This window comes from Patiria miniata, unplaced genomic scaffold, assembly GCF_015706575.1.
Source record: "Patiria miniata isolate m_02_andy unplaced genomic scaffold, ASM1570657v1 HiC_scaffold_6, whole genome shotgun sequence".
Lineage (NCBI taxonomy): Eukaryota > Metazoa > Echinodermata > Asteroidea > Valvatida > Asterinidae > Patiria > Patiria miniata.
Window position 1 is genome coordinate 5,824,445 of NW_024037073.1, and position 23,691 is coordinate 5,848,135.

At 40.2% G+C, this 23,691-nt stretch overlaps 2 protein-coding genes across 3 annotated transcripts in view; one reads left to right on the forward strand and one right to left on the reverse strand.

Annotated features, from left to right (window-relative positions):
• Positions 1–7,695, reverse strand: part of LOC119742488 (FERM domain-containing protein 6-like) — a 33,099-nt gene extending 25,404 nt beyond the window's left edge. The window contains exons 1-2 of one of the 2 annotated variants that reach the window (XM_038218428.1): positions 7,545–7,695; positions 2,066–2,370 (exon numbers count right to left, since the gene is read on the reverse strand). The gene's annotated coding sequence lies outside the window, so the exon portion shown is untranslated. Of the gene's footprint in view, positions 1–2,065; positions 2,567–7,544 lie in introns of those variants that run through there. The other variant, XM_038218427.1, reaches the window with a different exon arrangement.
• A 115-nt stretch (positions 7,696–7,810) lies between these two features.
• LOC119742489 (ADP-dependent glucokinase-like) lies at positions 7,811–23,424 on the forward strand. Its single transcript, XM_038218429.1, has 6 exons — positions 7,811–8,139; positions 15,838–16,043; positions 17,326–17,516; positions 19,682–19,784; positions 20,938–21,074; positions 22,709–23,424. The coding sequence occupies exons 1-6, from the start codon at positions 8,005–8,007 to the stop codon at positions 23,374–23,376; spliced, it is 1,440 nt and encodes a 479-aa protein (XP_038074357.1). The 5' UTR covers positions 7,811–8,004; the 3' UTR covers positions 23,377–23,424.
• Positions 23,425–23,691: the final 267 nt, after the last annotated feature.

Consider the following 23,691-nt stretch of genomic DNA (forward strand, 5'->3'; position numbering starts at 1 on the left):
TCCATTATTTCAAACTTGCTAAGTCATTCTCTGAAATGTTGGCATCGTGAGAATTCTTTGTTACAATCTGAATCTCATTAATGTGTTGATACTGGCAACAGAATACTGTCATTTTGTATTCAGATCTTGAGTTATCTCTCATGTCCAACCTCAGTACATGCATATAAATTCGCCAAATTGATGGTAAAATTGTACATATTTGTAGGTCTTAAACCTATATTCAAAATACATTTGTACATGTACATGTACATGTATGCTTTGTGTCCCATGGGAATGCAAAGCAGAGACAAAAATCTGAATAAACTATAATAATATTCCATGGATGATTTTAGCATAATAAAGACATACATGTGCTTCTGTAGGCCAATCACATGGACCTTGTTGCTATTGTAAGAATTTGTTTTTAACAAAACGAACAGGTAGCACGGCATAGTCAACTCTGTACATGGCTCAAAAGAACCACTACAGAGGTTATGTGGACTCACACTGAATTCTTGGATGACCCTTAATTAAAGGTACATCTAGATCTGGGATCATTTGCGGGCAATTGCAAATGTACATTCCTTTAAAGATTCCAATGACTATATATTTCAGGCATGGCCCAATGCTGACTGAAATAGAATCCAACAATAAGAAAATACTATGTAAATCTTTATCTTTTGTTCAACAAAAAATACCCAACCAAAAAAAAGTACAGCTGATTTCATGTTAAATATCTGCTGCCTTATTACAGACTCTCTCAAAACCTGGCACCACTCCTCAGGAACAAAGAACTGCTCATTAAGAGAACCAATGAAAAGCATCATCACTGCTCAGTCTATGACATGAAGACCAGTGTACCGTCCATCTGTCACTGTTGACCATGCAATTTGCAAATGACCACCTGTCCGGCTATTGATGGAGCCCCCATCTACACAAAGGGCCCAGCAGAACATTTTAAGAAAAGAAGACAGTACCTATGATTGATATAATTTTTTTATGTACTAATTAAATGTACTTTATAAATTTTGTGTAAAAAAACACCTGGATTTTGTTTTTGGAAATAAAGGATTTTCTAAAAAAAATTTCTTTTCAAATTGAATATATTCCATTGTCTGATTGTGTATGCTGATGGATAATGATAGCAACACACTCTTTTATGAGAATGTATTCATGAGCATTGTAGTTTTCTTCAGTTCCTGTTTCATGTACATACCGGGACAAATGTATTATGTAGTAAATGCCGCAGCATTTAGTGTATTCTAAAATCGTTTCTCTTCTAGTTCTCCCCAACCACAACTGACCATTGAAAACAGTTTTGGACACTCACAGAGTAGGCCCTATTCCCTCACTTTGAAGAAAAGTGCAACAGCATATCCCCAATTTGAATACCAAATTAATAACAGGTAGTAACTGACCAAATTATTGCTAAAAATCTGACTTGGTTAAAAGATAGTATGGCACTAAACTCCATGTGAAACTATTCCTTCTGGCATGCTGTCATTTTGAAGAAAACAATAAAACTAAGCTAACGCCATTTCCAAAGATGAGTCAAGTGATACATTTTTGGAAATTCCTGTTAGTAGTTGGTTTGTAATTGGGCGCAAGTTTTGACACGACGCACACACGCCTGCTGTCATGTTGCTAGTATTCATCGGTTCAGTGCGTGACATCGCATGGCTGCAAATAGCGTTCCGGTTGCTAATTTCAGGCGCACTTCAAAATATGACTCTGCAACTTTCGACTTGAAATCGAGATCCTAGAATATTGTTTTCTCAAAATACACAGCATTCACAGTACAAATACTTCATCAGGTTAGTTGTAAAAGCACTGTCCGTCTTTAGATTTTGAGCACTTTTGTTGCTTCAAACGAAACAAACATGACAAATGACAAATGATCTCCTTTAAAATTGTTGCAATCCAATTATCAGCAGCCTTTCAGCTTAAAGACTGTGTTGTCTGTCCCAACTCATGTAGGTCTATAGATTGATGGTACCATCCCAATTCTGCGATATTTGCCACAGTTGATATACTTGTTTGTCAACAATATCCATGCATCATGCAAAAGCGTAGACTTTGAGCTTACCTTAATTTTGACAATGCAGACCAACCATTCAATTCTTTGTCTTGGTTTCACCGGTTTCACAGTCAAATCAGCGATGGGCAGGTAGGTATAAATTCCAAGAATAATCGCACGTATAATCCTGGTTTAGCGGAAACTCTCAACCTCCATTACTTGGTTGCCTTGCAAAGAGCATCACACCATGATCACACAGCTTATTCCGTCAATTAGAATCTTGCAGTTGTGAAACACAACCAGCAGTACTACCAAGGTCATCCACAATACTCTCACATGTAAAGTACAAGTGCATTTTTAGGTCCAACTGGTTCCTGGAAAATAAGGCACATGGGGTAAGCGGTTAGAGAAACGCCAAAGAAAAGGATTGTTGTGAAAAAATATAACTCATCAAGCTCAAGGGATTCCGTGTAAGGTGTTCGCTAGTCAACAACACTATTGTTGCTACCAGTGTGTGTGCTTCTGGATTGAAAATACAGCATACACACGTAGGTATCTAATTCCATGGCCACATACCAGGCCCTCTGGGCTGTACCATTATCAAAGCAGGGCCGCGAATAAACTTATTCAGAGTTTATAAATATAAACAATGATTTTCAACGCCTTCAAAAACATTTCAAAATAAAGCCTCGCTATTTGAGCGTGCACAGATTACTTAAGATAAAAGTGGAAATATCTTAAAGAGAGCTGGGGGATTGGGCAACAAAATCTGAGAGAAAAAACTTGGCACATTCCAGAAATGGACTAATCCTTATTGGTATTCAAATAGCCACATTTGCCCCCAAGCAAGCGTGCGATGGCAATGATTCAAACTGCCAGCACAATGGCAGGGAGTGCATTAGTGGCATTCCATAGTACAGTGGGAGTAGTGGTCGAATCAATGGCTGGAACGGTAGCATTGTCTGAATGAGCAACTTTATGAATATGCATCGGGAACTTGTATTGGCTATTCTCTTTCCAGAGAAGTGTTTCAGACCACCTGTTAAAAATGGAAGTACATTTTTGTATTTTAAAGGGTAAAAATGTATGATGCAGTAATATGGCTGCTGAAGGTACATGCAGTATGTATTTTAACTTCCATAAACAGCAAATTTTTAAAATGTGGATTTTTTTTTTTTAAATATGTTATGCATAAACACTGTGATAACGGTGCATGTAATACAGTAATTTAAAAGCTACCAGTCCATGACCATGATGCTTAACATCTTGTCCTATTTGACAAGATGAGGTCTATCACATGAGCCATTTTATCCCCCCCCCCCCCCCCACAGAGAACAGCTACTAAAGAACATCACCAGAATGTGACTACTGAATCTGGATGCATTGTGTATGCCAATTGACAGGACAAAAGTACATGTAAGCTCACTTGATGGGTCATGACTGAGTCCCAAATAAAGGAATGCACACAATTTGGCAACTCGCCAATCAATCATTCAAATGTATTAGCCTAAGTGCAAAGTCATGGATTGAACTGAAAGTGAACTTAGCATATGTTCAAAGGGACTATCTGTGGAACTAGTGCAATGTACTGAGTACCCATGAAACACATTCAATATTCATAGACATATATTTATTATATTCATCGTTTTATACTGAGAACAAAACTGACGTTAAATATGTACCTTTTTGTTAATATACATTGTGTTACTGCAGGAAACCCCCCCCCCCCCCCAGAAATTATGTATCATCATGAACAGTGTACAGTATATGCACTAAAACGGATAACTCAATGCCAAATGAGTTTAAAGCACGCAAGTAAGTTTTCATTCAATTTGTCGATTATACATTGAACACATTTTTCATCTTTTCAAGAGGAAAAGGTCATTCAATAAGATCATCAACATGTATGCACACATCCCCCTATTTCTCCTTTTCTGTTGAGTTGGAGCATTGAAGGTTGCTGCTAATGCTATGGTTATACTTATAGCTCCATGGAGTAACTGAGATAGATTGTAAATGACTACCTGTATACGCAAATTGGAATGAATAATCAATTTAAGCTATGATCTTTGATGTTAATTCTGTGAAAGCTGCCAAAGCTGTCAAGTATTGTTGATCAAAAGTTTTTTCCTGCTGTGCTCTCCTCCATCTTAAGTCTTTAAGAAAGATTTGGATAATGCCATTCCATCCACACTGATCAACTTCAGATCATCCTCATGGCCCAAGTCAACTCCCCCAATGTACAGTATGCCCCATGATCAAGCACAATGGCAATGCACTTCTTAAACTGGGGTACAAGTTAAACTACTGGCTCTCACAACAGGACACCCTAATCAGCTTTGCAAAAAAAGATTATCTTATAAAGAACACTCAGCATGCAGTGGCTTGTGTGGATTATAAGCAGCTAGAATTGATAAGCAGATTAAGAACTGCTAATCCTGACAGGAATGTGGTCCCTTGCAGGGGGAGCAATGAGGCTGCTATTGTCTTTGGTGCTGGGGAGAGGAATGTAAATCCTCTTTTGTGTTTTAAGAGGATGATCAGCTTGTATTGCTTCCTGTCATAAGGGAAGGGGGTGCAAACTGGAGGGGGGGGGGGGGGGGCACTGCTAACTGGTGAAGTGTATCATGAAGGAAGGAAGCCTTTGTGTTTCTTCCTACATGATCAAGCACATTACATACATGTAACTATTCACTCACATGGCTCGTACTTACATGTATTGCTCATTATGAATTTGTGTAATATGTCACAGCAAATTGTTGCGTCGCAATTCGTAAAAGTTTTTCAAATGTCAACTCTGGTAAATTTCACAATATTACATTTTGTGACCATCAAATTGGCTCCGCATATGGCATTCACATGAATTACAAAACTGGCCCTAAGGTTGCAGACCAGTAAATCGGTCTGAAATTGCCTACGCCGGCCAAATCACGATTTGCATGCCCTCAAAATCTTCAGTATTTGAGCATGCTGTGGGCCATGAACTTGAGGGTTTGTAAAAAATATGGGTGGAAGCCGTGCACAGGACTGGGAGCTTGCAGTTCTGTGTAATTTGGACGTAATTTGGACCCTAAAAGCGCTCTATTTTGCAATTGAGTGTAGGCATCGTTTTTCAAAATGGCGATGGGCTTCAGGACTATTTTCAGGGGTGATCATCTTCAGATAGAAATTTCTCCTAAAAGTCATCAGTTGAACCCCGAAAATTGAAAAGAAAATGAAAGATGATGAAATAAGCTTTAATTTGATGTGTATCTCGAACACCTTGGAGAGTTGTGAGTATTTTTCCCGAATTTCTGAAGTGGGAGCATTTACCATTGGGGTCTATGGAAGTTTATTTACTGGTCTGCTACCATAGGAAAACTTGTATGTGAACTAAGCATGACGTCATTATGTGTACATGTTTGAAGGTATGACCATTGAATAGGTGCATTTGTCAGATACATGTACATGTATGTTTGGTCACTGAAACTTGAATATGGACCACTTGTGACAATCTGCACCCGAGTTCCGATGTATGTCTTCCTTTAAACATATTTTTCTTCAAAAGTATTCTACGCTCCGTCACTCCTGCACAATTTCAACATGCATGATTTATTTGTATATTGTCTACTGTGATGTAGTCTATGGCGTCGATGCAAATGGCAACTTGGGCAAAGCCGAGGGTACCAATTGCACCTGGAATTGTACAAAACACTATCACAGACATGACAGCTATGTGAGTGTGTAGATTCACACCCCTAATCTAGTATGAGGGCTCGGCGAAGCGGAGCTCGGCTCGGCTTCACTGAGCCCCCCATAGTTCAAGCGGTCATACTAAAAAGCGTCAACACAGCGTCAACACACTCCAGCGTCAACACACGGCGTCGACACAGCGTCAACACATCCAAAATGCATTAAAATTGACACAAGCAGTATGTAACCCATACGGTATGGACAGAAATAAGATTTTGGCTTAAAATCAATAGGTTAAACGTCTGAAAATTGCGATTTTCCGTTCAAGAAAATTGGCTCTCCGTGCCGCTCCGAGATCGGCTGCCATGTTGCCTCAGTGGCAGCGCGGACCATACCATTATGCTAAAGGGTGATAGCGTTGTACAATAAACCTCAGTCCCTCACAGATCAGAGTGCACTGGTGTTCCTCTCTGCAGCAAGGCACCCTCTGTTGTTTATGACAAGATTACCTACACACCCCTACTTTAAATGGTGTAGTCCAAGCTTTGTGCGAAGTCAAAATGGCGGACAACGGCCGTGCAAGTGAAGGGTCATTTTTTCGCGTGAAAATACTATATTTTTAACAACAAAATGTAAACTCAATCCATTGAAAATTCTCTTTTATTCTATGCTTTACAATTATAAACCTTTTCTGTCAATTCAGAATGTGTTTTGGATGTGTTGACGGTGTGTTGACGCTTCTGTCATGTGTTGACGAGGTGTTGACGCTTTTTAGTGCGACCCTAGTTCAAGAGCCATCGATTTGCACCGTTGGCGTTGCTACTGGAATATCAGGTACGAAAGTCTCCTTTTCTCCCAAAAAACGTTCAAAACTTTCAAACAAATAGGGTTATTAAAAATAAGAGAGGATTGCCCGAGGTTGCAAACGTTATTTTTGAGTGATGTAAGTACGAAAGTAAGACAATGACTGTTTCATGTCGTGGAAAGCAAGACGATACCCACATACTGGTACAACGCCCACATGTTTTGATGGTCATCACGTGACACAACGTCATCGCATGTACACACAGCATACCTGCTGATATGATAATCAAGAAGGTGTCATTGCAAACTGATTCAGTTACTAGTACTAGTCAGTTTATACTGAAATGTGTCAAGAAATATAGTCGTGTACCCTAACGTGGCGCACTTCGAAGCTTACCCGACTTTCCTCGTGTAGTGTTGCCAAACCTCTTTGTTGACAAACCTCAAATTCATGCGATGAAATACTAGTACTTTAACCTTATCAACGCTTGCTATTTTACCTCTGTGAACAATTTCAGTTTCATAAAATTTAATCCGAAATTCAAAAACAGTGGTGTCCGGAAATTGGGCACAAATTGGCGGAGTGTTCCCTAACGTGGCGCACTTGAATACATCTTGGAAAATACCAAATTAACACCTACGAATTCCTGTAAACTTGATAAATTCTGATAAATAATTAATATCCTTACTTACATACCCAGCCAAATGTTTGTCCGAAAATTATTTTCTTATTTTTCAGGGCATTTTCAAAGGGTTCACTTTGCACTTGAAAATAAAATCGGAAAATCATGCCAAAATATGTTTTCCTTCTAACTTTGTTACGGGTAAATAAACTCGCGATTTATGAACAGGACCGTTTAGAACTTGATGAAATTTCACTTTCTGTGAAATTTCAGTTTAAAATTTTGCTCTAGCTAGGCGCTACCGGCGAAAAATCCAAGTGCGCCACGTTAGGGGACGCGCCACGTTAGGGTACATCAACAATATCAGAATGTCACTTTATTTAGAGTGTCATTTAGTCAGCTGTTTTGGTGAGTCTTATATTACAACCATGGTCCTAAGGATTACCCACCTTACAACGCCTTCTAAAGTCCTACATCATGTGTAGCTCTATGTGCAAGCATGGAGGAATAAGAACACGGCGGATCTGAGACGCTAGTGACACGAGCGCCTTCTGCAATTTAAATGTCGAAATCAAACATGTGGTGTCAGCCGGTGATGCATCTCTCGATTGAGGGCGCTATGCTTAAAATATGGACAAACTTTAATAAAGTCTGGTACCTGATAAGCGATTTTGTGAAAGTACGTTTTTACCAGTGGGAAGTGGTACAAACGTGGAACAAGGTGTACCGTCGATTTATGCCAAGTCATGCAAGTCGACTCACTGAAGCGTGGACTGCAGCCGGCCCAAAACACCGGTCCGATCTGGATACACGGGACGAGGTCGGGTTGGCAAAACAACGCTGATTCATCATTTTCCCGATGTGTTACTGCTGCTGCTTGCTGTGAAAGATTTTTCGGAGACCGACATCATGGCATATTTGAAGGCTGGCACCGTGACTTTACTCGTTGTACTGGCGGCTATTTTGTTGCAGAGGCGATCGGAGCAGCAACTGAAGGAACGACTTCAAACTGTTTTGAAAAACTTACTGCGAGCAGAGCATAAGGTATTGTGCACTGTCATGATCAGATTATCTGTGCATGGTCTGTCTGTCAGTTGTCAATATAAATGGTCAAGGGCACCTGTGCCTCTGCCAGTACTGCCTGTACTCCCTGTAGACATTTTGGACGGAAAAAATTCAATACTGGGCCACCACTTTACCTGCTGCCAAACACATCAATTTTTCACCTCACCTTGCATGCCTTGTGATTTCACCCAATCCCAAGAGGAATCCAGGAAGTTGTGTAAATGCAAAAAAAAATTTGGCAAAATGTGTTTTTAGAGCACATTTTGGATGCACACGTCGTGCAGAAGATGGTTGAAGTTACTCCTAGAACTATGAGGCTCCACGTAGTGGAGCCACACGTAGTGGAGCCACTACGTGGAGCCTCATAGTTCTAGGAGTAGGAGTAGGTTGAAGCAGCAGTCCTTCTGTTTTGAGGGGTGCGATCACACCCCCACACCATCACACGCCTAAAAGCTTCCCAAGAAGTGCGAATAATTGCACGCCTGAATCCCTCAGTACCGCACACCTCAGCATACATTTACAGCATAATTATACTTCGCAATTTGTGAAAAATAAAGTACGTCAGAGAAGAGAAAATGGCTTTATTGTAAACCAAGATGAATATTATGAAATAATATCCCAGCTTGGACCGTAGAATCACACACCTAGAAAAATCACACGCCTAGAAAAATCACATGCCTAGAAAAATCCAGGTGTGCTTTTTTCCACACACCTGTGGTTTTCAAATCAGAAGGACTGAAGCAGCCGGTAAAAATTGATTGAAGTGTCTGGAAGACAGCGGTACGTTATACGCATGACATCGACAACCATGACAACGCATGAGCCGGCCAATGATAGTGCAATACGTCATTATGAATATTTATTTTCTCATGAATATTAAGTTTATTTCAATGGATACTTCAAATACGTCCAAAGATTGATTATTGCAACAGCAATCGTGCGCAGCCTAGTGGTTAAAAGTCTTGTGTATCTTCGCTCGTACCCCCCGCCCTGCAAACAGGACGCTGGGATACTCTGATGAGCTTCACAGAATCTTGTGAAGGAAGTGGCCTATGACCTATGTATAAAGCATCTGGCTGCAGCTGTTCATGACCGCAGTTAGACAATGTGCGCAAATGCTATCCGAAAACTTCCATAGAAATGCACACGTTCCGTACCGGATGTGATTTCTGTTTCATTGCGGACCATGTGGACAAAATTTTGAGCGTCGCATAATGGATCCGACCGTTCGTGATTCGAAACGGAGCCTGAGCAAGTGACGGGAATTATAACATTTACAACACACTGAACACAGATAAGTTTTACAGAATTTCCTACATTTTTTACGCTTTTTAACAAAAACAAAAATCTCTAAACTGGAATAAAAGAGTAATGAATCAGTCTTTAACGGCCGTTTCAAACCTTGCAGAGTCATGACCGTGATGACGCGCAGGTCACAGGTCACGCAGAATCCAACCAATCAGAGCGTGAATTCATCAGAGTATCCCAGCGTCCTGTTTGCAGGGCGGGGGGTACGAGCGAATTGTGTATCAAGCAAGAGTCCAGGGTTCGAATCTCGATGAAGTAAGTGACTGATTAATAAATAGAAATAAAGGAAAGGAGAAGGTGAGAGTAGAGGAGGGAAAGTGGAAGAAATAACCCTAAAGGATGCAATTTTTGGCGCTTGAAAATTAATTGAAAAAAATGGTGGCCCAGTACGGAAATTTTTCCGAAGGCTTCTCTCCGTCAGCCTTCTACTTTCTAGCATGGTGATTTTTCGGGGGTCAGCACGCTGTGGCTTTTGGAAATGCCCTTTGATAGTCGAAATACCTTTGTCTGAAATTCCACTTTCTGAAACACAAATCCACCAAAAAGTTGAGCTGGTTGATCTATAACTCTGAAATGTTTTAGAACGATTGACATTTAGATCATGGGACAATTTTTTGGGTGGAAAATCTGAGTTTTTATTCACCAGCCTTGCGTTGCCGATCCAACGAATACAGTGGTCATGTTCATATGTGTTTACGTACGTTGCGCGTGCGCTGATCTTGGCGTGACCTCAGCAGGTCAACTCTACATTCGGCTCGACCATTTGAGATGGAGGGGGATTGTATGTTTTGCATCGCGAAACAGTACATCATGATGTATGACATTTTGGCGCGCTGAATACGCTGCGCTGTGTCATTACAAGATATCAGTTTTGGTGGACTGTTTCTAAATTTGACAAAAAAAGGATGAAAAGATCCATCAGTAAACAGTCCACCAAAACTGACAACTTGTCTAATTCTAGAAGTTGACACCGGGTAGATACCGGTACGGGCCCCTCTTTCGTTTTAGACATGTTTAGTCCTTTAATTTAAGGTAGTATTCCAGTAAATATTTACATACGTGTTTAGTCCTTTAGTAAAGTAAATATTTACATGTTTAGTCCTTAAATTTAAGGCAGTATTCTAGTAAATATTTAGCCAGCGCCGCCTTTCTTCAACTAGTAAACAATATTTTGCGAGATAGGCACTAAACATGCGCAGTGACTTTTTGGGGGACTAAACTGATAAACACATTTTTACAGTGATAAATCTTAATCTGGTTCCATGCCAATTTTGTCATTTCACAATTTCAAACTTTATTTTCGTTAAAAAATTCATTTTGCCAGGGATAAACCTAACCCCAAAATGCCTCTAAACCTGTTTTCCAGAGAGGGGGAAACATTGTGTGGACGTGGGCAAGTCCACACTATGTACTTCGCTGCTACCTGGTTTATGTGGACCTCTTTTGTTCGGAAGTCCACATAGTGAATGTAATGCTTGTACAGTCCTGCTTATAATTTATATGAGTACTTGACTGAAATTGCTTAAAGGGAATATACAACATTTGCAAACATCAAAAAATAAAACTACCAAGTTTTTACAAAATACCTTACTAGGATGTTGGTAAATGACAGCCTAAAGCATCCTGTAAAATTATAGCACCTGGTGTGAAGTCGTTTTCAAGAGAATGGTACTTTTGTATACATTTCCAATGGTGGTCGGCCGACAACCGTTGGGAAAACCTAACTATTTTTCAACTACTGCTCCAAATTTAATTTTGTCAGTCCAAATTTTGTTTGCTATTGGTTACATGTTCAAGAACGGGTGCAGGCCAGCTAAACTGGTTCCCTTACAATTTTCCAGCATCTATTATCTTTAGTGCAGTCAGGGAACCAGACTACCTGAACATTTTTGTTTTTCTTGGTTTTTCCAGCATTTTCGAACACAAAACTTCAAACATGTCAGTGTAACAATATTTGATCTATTATACTAACCCCTTAAATAGCTCATTTCTGAAAATTACAGCAAAAGCCAATGATGTACATTCCCTTTAATTTAATACGTGGTGCTGGTACTTGTTTGTAAGTGGTTAGTTCAGATTAAATTGTATCATCACTTGACTTCTAGTGTTGTATTTGTTTAACCGATCAGCCCCTTCACTTCAATATATGCAACACAGTGTACCGTGTATCAGGCTCATTTACAAATGCAGCGTATATGAAGTGCATGGTTATTTTACAAACTGGACACGTGGCCGTCCTGGACCAATGAAAATACAGTATCCAAGCACACGATATAACAAATTATATTAGTTTTAATATTAAAACAAAAATATTTTTTGAAATAGTGACAATTGCACAAGTTTTGGGTGGGATAAACAAACTTACAGATTCCCAATCCACTGAAAAATTTTAAAATCTGTAAAATCTTACCATGCGATACAATGCCGCCAGCATATGTTTGGCAAATTACTATAAATAGACTTAAAACATAAAAAATGAATAAAACTGCGGCAGACTGCTTACTGACTGGATTGACCTGGAATAGACAATTTAAAAAAAATTATAAATCGATGGCCTAACGTTGTGGTCCTGGCAGGACCGAAACATTAGGCACTCAAATTGTTTTTGATTTAGATAAAGTAAAAAATAAAATACATGCAATCGTGTAAGTTGCACAAGTTTTGGTAATGGTGATCATCTGTTTACAGATTCACAATCCATCTATACATTCAATGTTTGGGTTTTTTTCCCTTCACCAACATATTTTCTTATCAACACTGTATACTAAGTGTTGTCCTTAGTAATTGTGAGAAAACAAAATTTGTCTTATGAGTATATGTTTAGTTGCGGTACCCGCTGCTATATCGGATTTGAACCAGCCAGCGGACCCCCGGCAAGCTCGATGGTTGAGTGGTAAGGTGTCGGCACTGGTGAGCAGGAGGTCATGGGTTCGAGTCCCAGTCGAGTAATTTTTTCTCACAATTACTCTGGACAACACCAAGTGTACAGTGTCTATAAAAAATATGTCTGTGAGGGGAAAAAACCCAATATTGAATTTAAATCACCCTGACGCAAAAGAAATTCCTTATAATGAATTCACAGACACATTGTAAGTCTTGTGTGGTACTACGTGTCAAAAAAGTATCCTACTTTAGATCCTAAATAACATTTTTTCGTATGGCATTGAAATCTCACCCTCTTGCACAAAGCTGATGAAACTCGCTCCATAAAATTTGTCATGCCTTGTTTATGTACATGATCTGAAATTTTGGTTTAATTCCATTGGTCATGTTGGTAAATAACACAGCTATTTAGGATCAAAAGTAGGATTTTTTGCTACACGTAGTGCATTGTAAGCAGGCGCTTATATTTTCAGGACAGCATTATTCGGATTTGACTGACTATTTACTTTTTTTTTGACAAGCATCTGTGAATGCACTGATTGGAAATGTGGACATTGCAGATGGATCCAATTTGTCGTCATGGAAACGCCACAGTCATTAGTGAACAGCTGTCGGTCTATTGAACCAAAAAATTGATTTTCCGATAATTACTGCACATCCCTCATTTAAACTCAGGAATTTTGTCTGTTAATTATTACAGAAGAATATGCCCGGCAGTAAATGTTTGTGGGTTAAAAGTCTGTGCTTGTTAACTACATGACATCTGTGCATGTCTGCGTTTTATATAATGGAACAAATTTGGTTGATATTTTGCTGTTTTTACCTTTGCTCCTTTCTCCTTGTTCTGTTTTAATTTTTCCTTTTCACAAGATTTATTCTGATGGTTTAAAGGGAATATACATCATTTGCTTTTGCTGTAATTTTCAGAAATGGATGGAATTGGGGGGTTGAAAATATAAAGCAAATATAGTTACACTGACTTTTTGGAGGTTTTGGGTTCGAAAATGCTATAAAAACCAAGAAAAACGATCATTTTCCTGTAGTCTGGTTCCCTGACTCCATATAAGAAGAAACGGAGCAGTTTACATACATTGGGGAATTGTAAGGTCAGGGAACCAGTCTAGCTGGCTCGTACCCATTCATAGATTTGTAATCGATTGCAAACAAGTGCAATGGTCAATTGGGGCCAGTATTTGAAAAAAAGCCAGTTGTTTCCAACGCTGATCGGCCGATCAGCGTTGGAAATTGATACAAAAATACCACTTTTCTTGAAAATGACAGTATACCAGGTGCCATAATTTTACAGGATGCTTTAGACTGTCATTTACCAACATCCTATTAAGGTATTTCGTAAAAACTTGGTAATTTCATTTTTCGATGTTTGCAAATGTTGTATATTCCCTTTAAAGCCCAAAATAATAAGACATTTGCGCTCCAGTGAGCGATTTCTTAAAAACAAAAGTTGTTCATATATTTTATAACAAACTAGTGCATCTTTCTTGCGTAGCAACGAAACAATAGTTTTGCATAGTGATCAGCAAAATGTTCCAAAGCTAAAAAGTTAACATAGCCTGAAATTTGCAAAGTAAAGGACTTGTCACTTGTTGCATACCATTTGCCCACGCAAGCTTTAGAACATAAAGAAGACTCCCCCCCCCCCCCCCAAAAAAAACCCCACCAAATTCAACGCCAGTTCTTGGTGCTGCGAGGTTATAGTGATCTGCATGTAAAAAAATTCTACTGTACAGCTAAAAAGTGAACATTACCTGAAATTTGCAATGTAAATTAAGGGACTTACTGCATACCATTTGCCCGTCCAAGTTTTATACTATGAAGAAGACTTTCCCACTAACAAATTCAAAGCCGGTTCTTGGTGCTGTGACTGTGAGGTTATGGTCTGTTGGGTTAGGTAAAAAATGCTGGCACTTCTCATTTCATCTCTGAATATCACAAACACACCTGCATTTGTGTCATCGCAAAATGAAATGCCCGGCCGATTGGAAGTTAAAAACACATCACTCTTTTATCTCATAATAACTTGTTTTAGTCTGCAGGGTGAGTTTCAAAAAAGAGAGGAAACCCAAACGGCGCCCCCTGTTTTTGTAAAGACGTTCTGCATGTAGCGGTTTCCAGATTTAGGATGTACCAGTAACAGCTAAAATAAAAGCTTTCTTTTAGTACAAGAATCATTCAAATCACTCATGTACTTTTTGCGTTATGGAAATTTGAATGCAAAGATAGTTTCAAAATTTTGTCCATGGATCATGATATTTCAGTATAGTGAAACCAAGGCATATCATGAAAACAAATATCAGAATAATCCCATAAATCTCCAGGAAGCCAAGTTGAAGGCAGGGCAAGACTATAAACTCTTGACATTATAAAGCATGTTGTTTTAACATTTGAAGCAGCGGGTCTTTAATGACGTTTATGATTAGTGCCAGTTATCATCATATCATGGTTATGAGAGTGTTCTGCTGTGTTTGTTTTTATACTTGAATTGTTTGTTCTACCCTGAAATATCACTTTACCTTGATTGTGATCTGCGATCAGAATTACAGAACTGTGTTTATGTTTCACAGTCCATAACTTGAAAAGTACATGAGCTATTTGAATTATTCTTTTACGATAATCAAGCTTATTAATTAGGCTTTTACATCCTAGATCTTGAACATGCTACATGCAGAACTTCTTTGGAAAAAAAATGGGGGCACCATTTGCGTTTCCTACTTTGTGACTTACCCTGTACATTTAATATTTAAGCTCGTCAAGTTGCAGTGATGTAGCAAGGGTCAAGTTTGCTGCAACAAGGGGCACAGTGATAGGGCGCAGACAAATGAGGAAGGGGGGGGCTTCCAACCCCTTCCCCCCCCCACCCCAACTCCTGCCATCTCCCGCAACCCCCCCCCCCCCCCCCCTTCTGGTATATTGCAAATCACTAAATGCCTACAAATCTGAAATAGCTTGAGCTGTTCTAAATTGCAATGTTATTGTCTAATTCCTGTTACAGCAGATTACCTCTTGAATTAAGTTGATATTGCTATAATGTTTGGGGGTGATGGGGAGGTGTGAACAATTGACCGAACATGGCATCATAATGTCGTCACCTGGGGGCATGGGAACTGCAAATGTACCGGCGGGGCCCGGGCCCTTAACTTGCAGGGGAAACGTTCCAGCCCACCGGGAGTTTTATCTCGTGACGCTATGTCTAAACCATTACGAATGCTTTCCTTTTGCCCTATGCATTACCCACTGATCCCCCATTGTCTAGGGTTTTATTCCTTTCCTTTTTGTAGTATCGATTCCTCTAGTTTTCGAATTCCTGACAGACTCCATCCAGCACCACTCCATGCCAGTGTCGATTAAGTTTCAATGCAGAAACCACACACGGTTAATGGCGCAAAGGGCACAGTCTAATGTGACATTATGCCATCTTCAATACTACAACAACAACTGTTCTAATTGAATTTTTGCTATTTTTCCCAGGTGGCCAGCACTTCCACTGGGCCTCGTCGCGTGGCAATCGGTCTGGGCTCCTGTCTCGATTCTGTCACCACGGCAGTCCAGCTGTTTGAAAAAGTCTCCTTGGATCCACCGAAGGAAAAAGACGTCAGACACCATGACTCGCTTGGATCAGAGAGGGATCTCGCCGAGGGTTTCGCGTATTTCTTCAAACGTGGAGCGGCTGCAGAGTAAGTTAAATTGAAAAAAGGAAAGAATTCAGCATTTGATGCTTTAATAGTGCAATATGATTTTGTTATGTGATTGTTTAGGAAGGTAGCTGTAAAAAAATTAATATAACAAGATATTTTTTGAGTGAGAGAGAGACGATGACAACTTTGACAAGATGCATTGCATAGAACACAGTTGAGATCCTGTATTTCTTAACATTTACAACTTCCACTTCTTTCACAAAGTTTTGGAGGGATTTTTTAAAAAGTGCAATGCATCCAAATAACCCTTGATCTCAGCATGAATTTATAGCACCTTTTTAAAGTGTATACGAAGTGGGAATATCAAGTAGCGACACAACACATTGAAAACGTGTTTGTTTTTTGTTTTTATGTGGCTTCATTTGCTCATGAATTTAACATAAACTGCATGTGTGTAAATTTTGATTTAACAAAACATTGACTGTTGATATTATAATGCACATTTTGAGTCTGAAATGTTACAATATGTGCAAGGAATTTGCAAAAGTCATTGTAACTTTGTAAAAGTCCTTTGTAAACGTGCTTATCTTTCCATATAATTGTTGTTGTTATTTTGTTTATTTTTAATTTTGTCTGTCCCAGAGAGCCAGCCTAGAAATATTTTTGATGTATTTATCTCGCGGACTGACTGACTGTCACTTGTGACTTAGAATGGTTGTAGACTAGTGAAAAGAGCCGGGCAGTGCTATCGTATAGAGGCAATTCCACGGTTACTCATGTTACATTTTTGATATACTTTTGAGTTTCCTTGGGCTGTAATTACCTTACTGAAAAGGTTTAATAACTGTCATCCCCATGGTAGATAGAGTAGACCTAGACCTACCTAAGCACCAAAGATGACATCCAGAAAAATGTGTTATGTATGATAAACAAGACGCACAAAATTGGTTACGTTACGAAAATGTAATGTGAGTAACCGATTTTGTGCATCTTGTTAATCATACATAACACCTTTCTCTGGATGTCATCTTTGGTGCTTAGGTAAGGTAGGTCTAGGTCTACTCTATCTACCATGGGGATAACAGTTATTAAACCTTTTCAGTAAGGGAATTACAGCCCAAGGAAACTCAAAAGTACATCACAAATGTAACGTGAGTAACCGTGGAATTATAGGATTACCCCATAACCCCAATGAATGGGCTCAGTCCTGCCCATTGTGTAGACCAGATGCGTGAACAGACTTCCACTAAATAGCCATTCTGAATCAGTTGAATGGAAACCAGCTTTACAAGACTTGCCCTGTCTTCTTCTTTTTCTGCAGACGCTATGTGCACGACAAGATGCTATTCAAACGGCTGGTTGCGGCTGCCAAAGATATGCCAGAGGCCACGTGGCCAATTGGCGGCAACGCGCCGGTGATGGCCAATCGCATGGCCCGAGAAGGTTGCCAAGTACTCCTTGGAAGCATCATCTCCGACACCATCGCCAAGGAGATTGAGACTGGTGTTAAAGGTGGGTTATGCCACTCCCAGATGTGCAACTTTTTCTCAGATCAGCTGATTTCTTCTTCTTTTTCTTCTGTTGTCTGCCATTAAACGTTGAAAAAACACTGCAGAGAGTATTGTAAAACATTGAATTTCCCCAATTTTGGTGGCTTCCTGTTGATACTTCTAATCCCATGATGGTTTGCCAAAGGAACAGTCTGTCCATTTCTCAGAGACAGTAATAGTCAGTGTCAGGGCAGCTAACAAACACACTAGATCAAGTGGCAGACTTTGCTTTCAATAAGTGATGCAGCTAAATTAATCTCCATTTACATTCAAGCATTAGCATGCCAGTCCATTTTCTGTTAGTTGTGTAGGTAGGCTTATTGCATTGTGCAGGCCCTGCTCCGCCCAAATATATGTTAGTAGGAAGAAATGATAGGTCATTGCAGTTTTTTCTGCAGTTGTTGGCACAATTTTTCCTAAGCATTTAGGAGTGCCATGCAATTAGACCATGATTTCAAGGAACTACAAATTCATGCAAAGTTTGCGAAGTTCACTTAATTTATGAAATAAATCATTTGACCTGAACATAGGCCTACCGGTATATATCAAAGTGTAAATAAAAAGGTTTAAACAAAATTGGGAAATAAAAGTTGTTGTTGATGTGGTATGATGGCACATACGACAGTCTAGTGCCCTTTGGGCCAGTGAAATAGAATAAAATTTGCTACAAATCTATCCACACCGTAGTAAATAATGTATGGATTTAATTTGCAAGAAACATTTAAAGGGAATATACATCACTTGCTTTTGCCGTAATTTTCAGAAATGGATGGAATTGGGGGGTTGGAAATATATAGCAAATATAGTTACACTGACTTTTTTGAGGTTTTGGGTTCGAAAATGCTATAAAAACCAAGAAAAACAATCATTTTCCTGTAGTCTGGTTCCCTGACTCCATATAAGAAGAAACAGAGCAGTTTACATACATTGGGGAATTGTAAGGTCAGGGAACCAGTCTAGCTGGCTTGTACCCGTTCATAGGTGTGTAATCGATTGCAAACAAGTGCGATGGTCAATTGGGGCCAGTATTTGAAAAAAAGCCAGTTTTTTCCAACGCTGGTCGGCCGACCAGCGTTGGAAATTGATACAAAAATTCCACTTTTCTTGAAAATGACAGTATACCAGGTGCCATGATTTTACAGGATGCTTTACACTGTCATTCACTAACAGTCCAGCAAGGTATTTCAAAATGATTTGGTGGTTTTATTTTTTGATGTTTGCAAATGTTGTATTTTCCCTTTAAGGTAGGAATTTTCCAGTCTTTGTATCAGTCCATTTCGCTCTGACATATGGTGCTTTGTGACTGTTCTTTGGGAGCGACACACGACATGCGTGCACGACATGAAGTACACACAAATAATGGGGATCATTAGGAATGGTACGTGATGGGATACATATATGCGGCTTGGAAAGGTTGCTTGTTGAATCACCCTTTTGTGTGGTGGTTTCATCGGGCACACCATGGCCACTGTGAATTTCTCATTAAAATCTATGTATGTGGGTTTGGTGAAACCAGGCCACATTTCGTCACTGTTTTCATGAAGGGGCGAATTTGCTAATTGGTCTTTTTTTCGTTTTCACGAACAGCCACTTTGCAAAATTTAGGAAGATTAGAATCTCTCCTTTCCTCTGATACCTAAATCTTGCATATTTTATGCATTTTTAAGTTTCAAATTGTCAAATGAAAAAAAGACCAACTTTAAACGCGATTTTCTCGAATGTTTGTTCAGACAGTGAAATACTAAATTCGCCGCTTCGTGAAAACGGTGACGATTTGTATCCCAAACATGCACCATTCCTAATGGTTTCGAATTTCTCTGAAATATGCACAGACGCGTTGTGTCTTTACTCGAGCAGTAGGCGTACGGCGCCAATGCGTACAAGTGTCTCTCCCATTGTGATGTCAGCGGTCCCTCCCACCTCTCTCTTTGTAACCGTTGAGGGGGTACTTGTGCACGGAGTCCATGAGAACTACAGAATTGATGATTCTGTACGTCAGTGATGTGGCTGATGCGAGAATAGTTCAAAATCATGTTAATGCACAAGAAATAATAGCCTTGACACTCGGCTGAACTGTATGCAACAGGCAATGTTTTTAAATTGTAATTCTTGTTTGGCCCCCGTCAGTGACCAATCATTCCCCAGATGAAGAAGACGAGGAAATCCACATGGTGTTGGAATACAAGACTGGAGAAAAATGGGGGGACTTCACAGCACCCAGGGCTAACAGGTGAGGGTTGAGGCATCCACAAAACGAAAACGAGTATTCAGAGTATTCTACTGATCTCTATATGGATGGTGCTTTGCATTCACTATCGAGAGCTTTATGTGCGGGACAAACTGTGTGCATGCGGGCGTGTGGCGTGATGCCAGCAAAAATAAGGCCGCTGTTTTTTTTAACAACTTGGGTGAAGTTCGAGCAAGGACCAGTGGTTAACTAGTGGTTGGTTTGTGGCGTACCTCGCGCATGCGCACTGAAGTTGAAGTGCGAACGACTCTAGTCATGTCAACGACCGTCAAGAAATGGCGGTCGCACAATTATTCAACACTTGTTGTTCTCTTTATTTACACAAATAATAGTGATTGTGCAATGGTGACAAAAGTGACATAATCATAAACTAACATGGAAAAACTGTGCAATGAAAATGAAATTTAGCACTCACAGTTTTGTTTTCCGCCATTTTTGTTGATAGTTGGTCCCCTTTGCACTATGCTATGGAAATTTCTATTGATAACCGGCTATAAATCGTTGCACGACCAGCCCCGATTGGCTGGTTCCAAATACAGTCGACTCTCGTTAGTACAAACTCTGTTAATACAAAATTCTGGTTATAACAAACATAAAGCCTTAGTCCCGACTGTGCATTTATGTGCGCAATGAATGGGACTGATGTTTCCTCTTAATACAAAATTCTGATATAACAAACAATTTGGCTAGGTCCGAACGAGTTTGTTATAACAAGACTCAACTGTAGTCAGGCTAACTTTAGTCAAACTATGGTTAACCATTGGTCAACAGTTGTTCTTGCACGAACTTGCCCCTAGATTACGGATTTTTCAGGTCGCGAAGTTGGGCAGGTAGAGGGATGAGAAAAAAAATCCAATCATGGGGGCGGTCCTATTTATAGAGGGCTCCTCATAGCGCACTCGTTATTCAGACATAGTACTGGCTTGCAGGGGGTGATAGCACTTGGTCAAAATGCCATGGTCATTCAATTTTGACTAGAAGAAAACTATCAATACTTGCCCTTAAAACTATCAAAATTTCATATAAAGTATGAGGTTTAGCTGCAAAATGAAGGTAAATTTAACACTTCAAGCATGGTCCTTATTGCATTGACATCTGATTTCTGATGCCGTAGTTCTGCTTGTTTGTCGTGCAGGTTCATTGTTCACAGCGATGCCTCCAATCCGCTGCTGTCCTCCTTAGAATCCTTCCAGGAGCAGCTCAGGCCCTTCAAGCCTCACGCAGTGGTCATCGGGGGACTGCAGATGATGGACAACTTCCCCTTCAAAGGAAGTAAGTTAATACTCGCTTGGTGTTACAGACATTGCAAGCTGGCACATGATGATGTGAAGCTTTGCAATGGGAAACGAAAACAATTTAATCAGGTTTGTGGATAATAATGATGTAATAATGCGGTGCTTATATAGGGCTTTAACCCTAACCTTCCCAACTCCAACAAAATCCATCCCCCCACTTTAGGGATTTGGGTATGAGTACCAAGTCCATCAAAATCCTTTATAGTAGTGGTGGTCTTGTGGTGGATTTCAGCAGATTTGGTCCTGAAGCATTATGTGAAGCAGGGTCAGTGATGGATTTTGGCGGACTTGGTCCAGTACTTAGTAAATGAATCTAGGGAGTAAAGGTTATTGAAAAGTCTCAAAGCGCTTTGAAAATATTACCATGTTCATCAGGCCATTTCTGCAGCAGCTCAAGATCAGCTGTCGAGCTGGTCTCTACTCTCACAGGTACCCATTTGTGCTTTTTTGGTGGAGAGAGGCAATTAGAGTAAAGTGTCTTGCCCAAGAACACAATCACCATGTACTCCATCTTGATTTTTGAACCCATGTATCTTCGCATAGAGTCGAACACAATAACCATTAGACCACGGCACTTCTGTCAAGAAGTGTGGGTTCCAAAAGAGCCCACGATGAGAGAGTTTTATCCCGTATTCTCTGTCCATCTTGTGGAGAGTGATCACGACCAGTCCTTTCAGAACCAACACGGGAGAGTGATAGTCACATGGTGTCATCAGCAGACCTCTCGTGAGCTAGAAAACTGACTTTTATGAAAAGCTATTATATTTTAAACAGTTTCTGAGAAACAGATGGCCGTTCCTGTGTTCATGTGCATAGATTTGAGGTTTTGCTGGAGGTGGGTCCTTTAAAAAATACATTTCTAACAAGTTGCAACAAATTAAATAGCTTTGAAATGTCTTTATTTGGTCTACACACTCCAGCAAAACTAATTCTTTTTTAACAGTGTATAGATAATATCATCCATTTGTGCTTGTTTACTGCATATTTGCATGTTCAATAGTAGCATGAACAAAACTCTGATAATTTTTTTTTCCATATAAATATAAAAATGTATACAAACAACTGGAATTTCTGCGAGTTTACTGAATATGTGTTCATTTTTTTTAAATGCTATCTTGTGTACTAGACAAAGTTGTACAGGGTGGATAAAAAAAAAACGAATCCGAGATTTTTCTGCTAATTGGAACAGAAGTAGGGCACATGTGAATCAAAGGGAAATATCCTCTGTTAGGATTGAGTCTCCTCTTTAAAATGATACCCTGATCATGTCCTTTTATTCACGGTTGACTGAGCAGTGACCAATTTTATGAAAGGGTCTATTTAGAGAATTGCGCCACTTTTCACAGTAAAATCTCTTTTTTCACCCACCTGCCTTGATTGGTAACCATAGCCTTTAACTCTGTGACAAATGACACCACAAAAACCACACTTGAAAAGTGGTGCAATTCTCTAAATAAACCCTTTTGAGACATCATCTTACATTGAAAATAAAACTTATTAATTTTGCTGATGCGCATGGCTACGGTGACATGCACGCATACCAGAAACCGGAGCCTTTTTTTTTTTGGCCTAATGGAAACAATGAAAAGTTTACTTTGGATGTCCACACAGATTCACGTAGCCAGAGGCTTGGAAAGCTGCGCAACATGCTGACCAGAGATGTGCCCAGAGACGTCCCCATCCACTTTGAGTTTGCCTCCTTCGTGGAGGAAGCGACGGCCTTAGATGTCATCAACAACGTGGTGCTGTACTCGGACTCGGTGGGCATGAACGAGCAGGAGCTGCCCAACTTATACAGCCTTCTGAACTACGGCAACATCAGCGTGGTCTCAGACCCATACCCGAGGGTGGCCACGGTGCTAGACCAGATGAGGTCCGTGTATAACAGCCTGAAGACGGCTCGGGGGCCAGACAAGAGGGGTCTGACTCGCCTACACGTCCACACGCTAGCCTTCCAGGCGATCCTGACCACCAAGAATTCCAAGTGGAAGAACACGATGGCGGCAGCGGCCAAGGCTTCCTTGACGGCCCACCGGCACGTCTGCGGGACCAGCCACATCGAGGTGGCCAAGGCACACCTCATCATGGACGACTCCTTCTCCCTGTCGCGCCAGGAGGGCAGCGATCGCATCTTATTCCAGAACAACCGGCCCGTCTCCTGCTGGGAGGAGGATGATTACCAAATCTGCCTGGCTCCTGTTCTGGTCTGCACCGAGGTCCGTAAGACCGCAGGTGGTGGTGATAACATATCGGCCGCGGCACTGGCTGCCCAGATTTGACGTGGGATCAAAGTTTGTTTGGGACCAATAAATTAGCTCCTTGAAAAAACATCCCAGGTTTTTTTTTGTATTCCATCTTGTGTTTGAAATTCAGTTGTAGTGATTAGTCTTGGCCCAAGACTGGATTTGTTTCCGGTAATGAAGCCGGTACCTGGCAAGCTTTTCGGCAGTAGAGCTTTTCGCTATCAATCAGATGAATCAAATCCAGTCTTAAGAAGTTTGGCACTCACACACCACAGAAATTCGGAGCATACCTCACGCATGCTATATTCAAAAAAATGAAGTTTGCTTGAAATTACTTGAATGCCAAAGTCC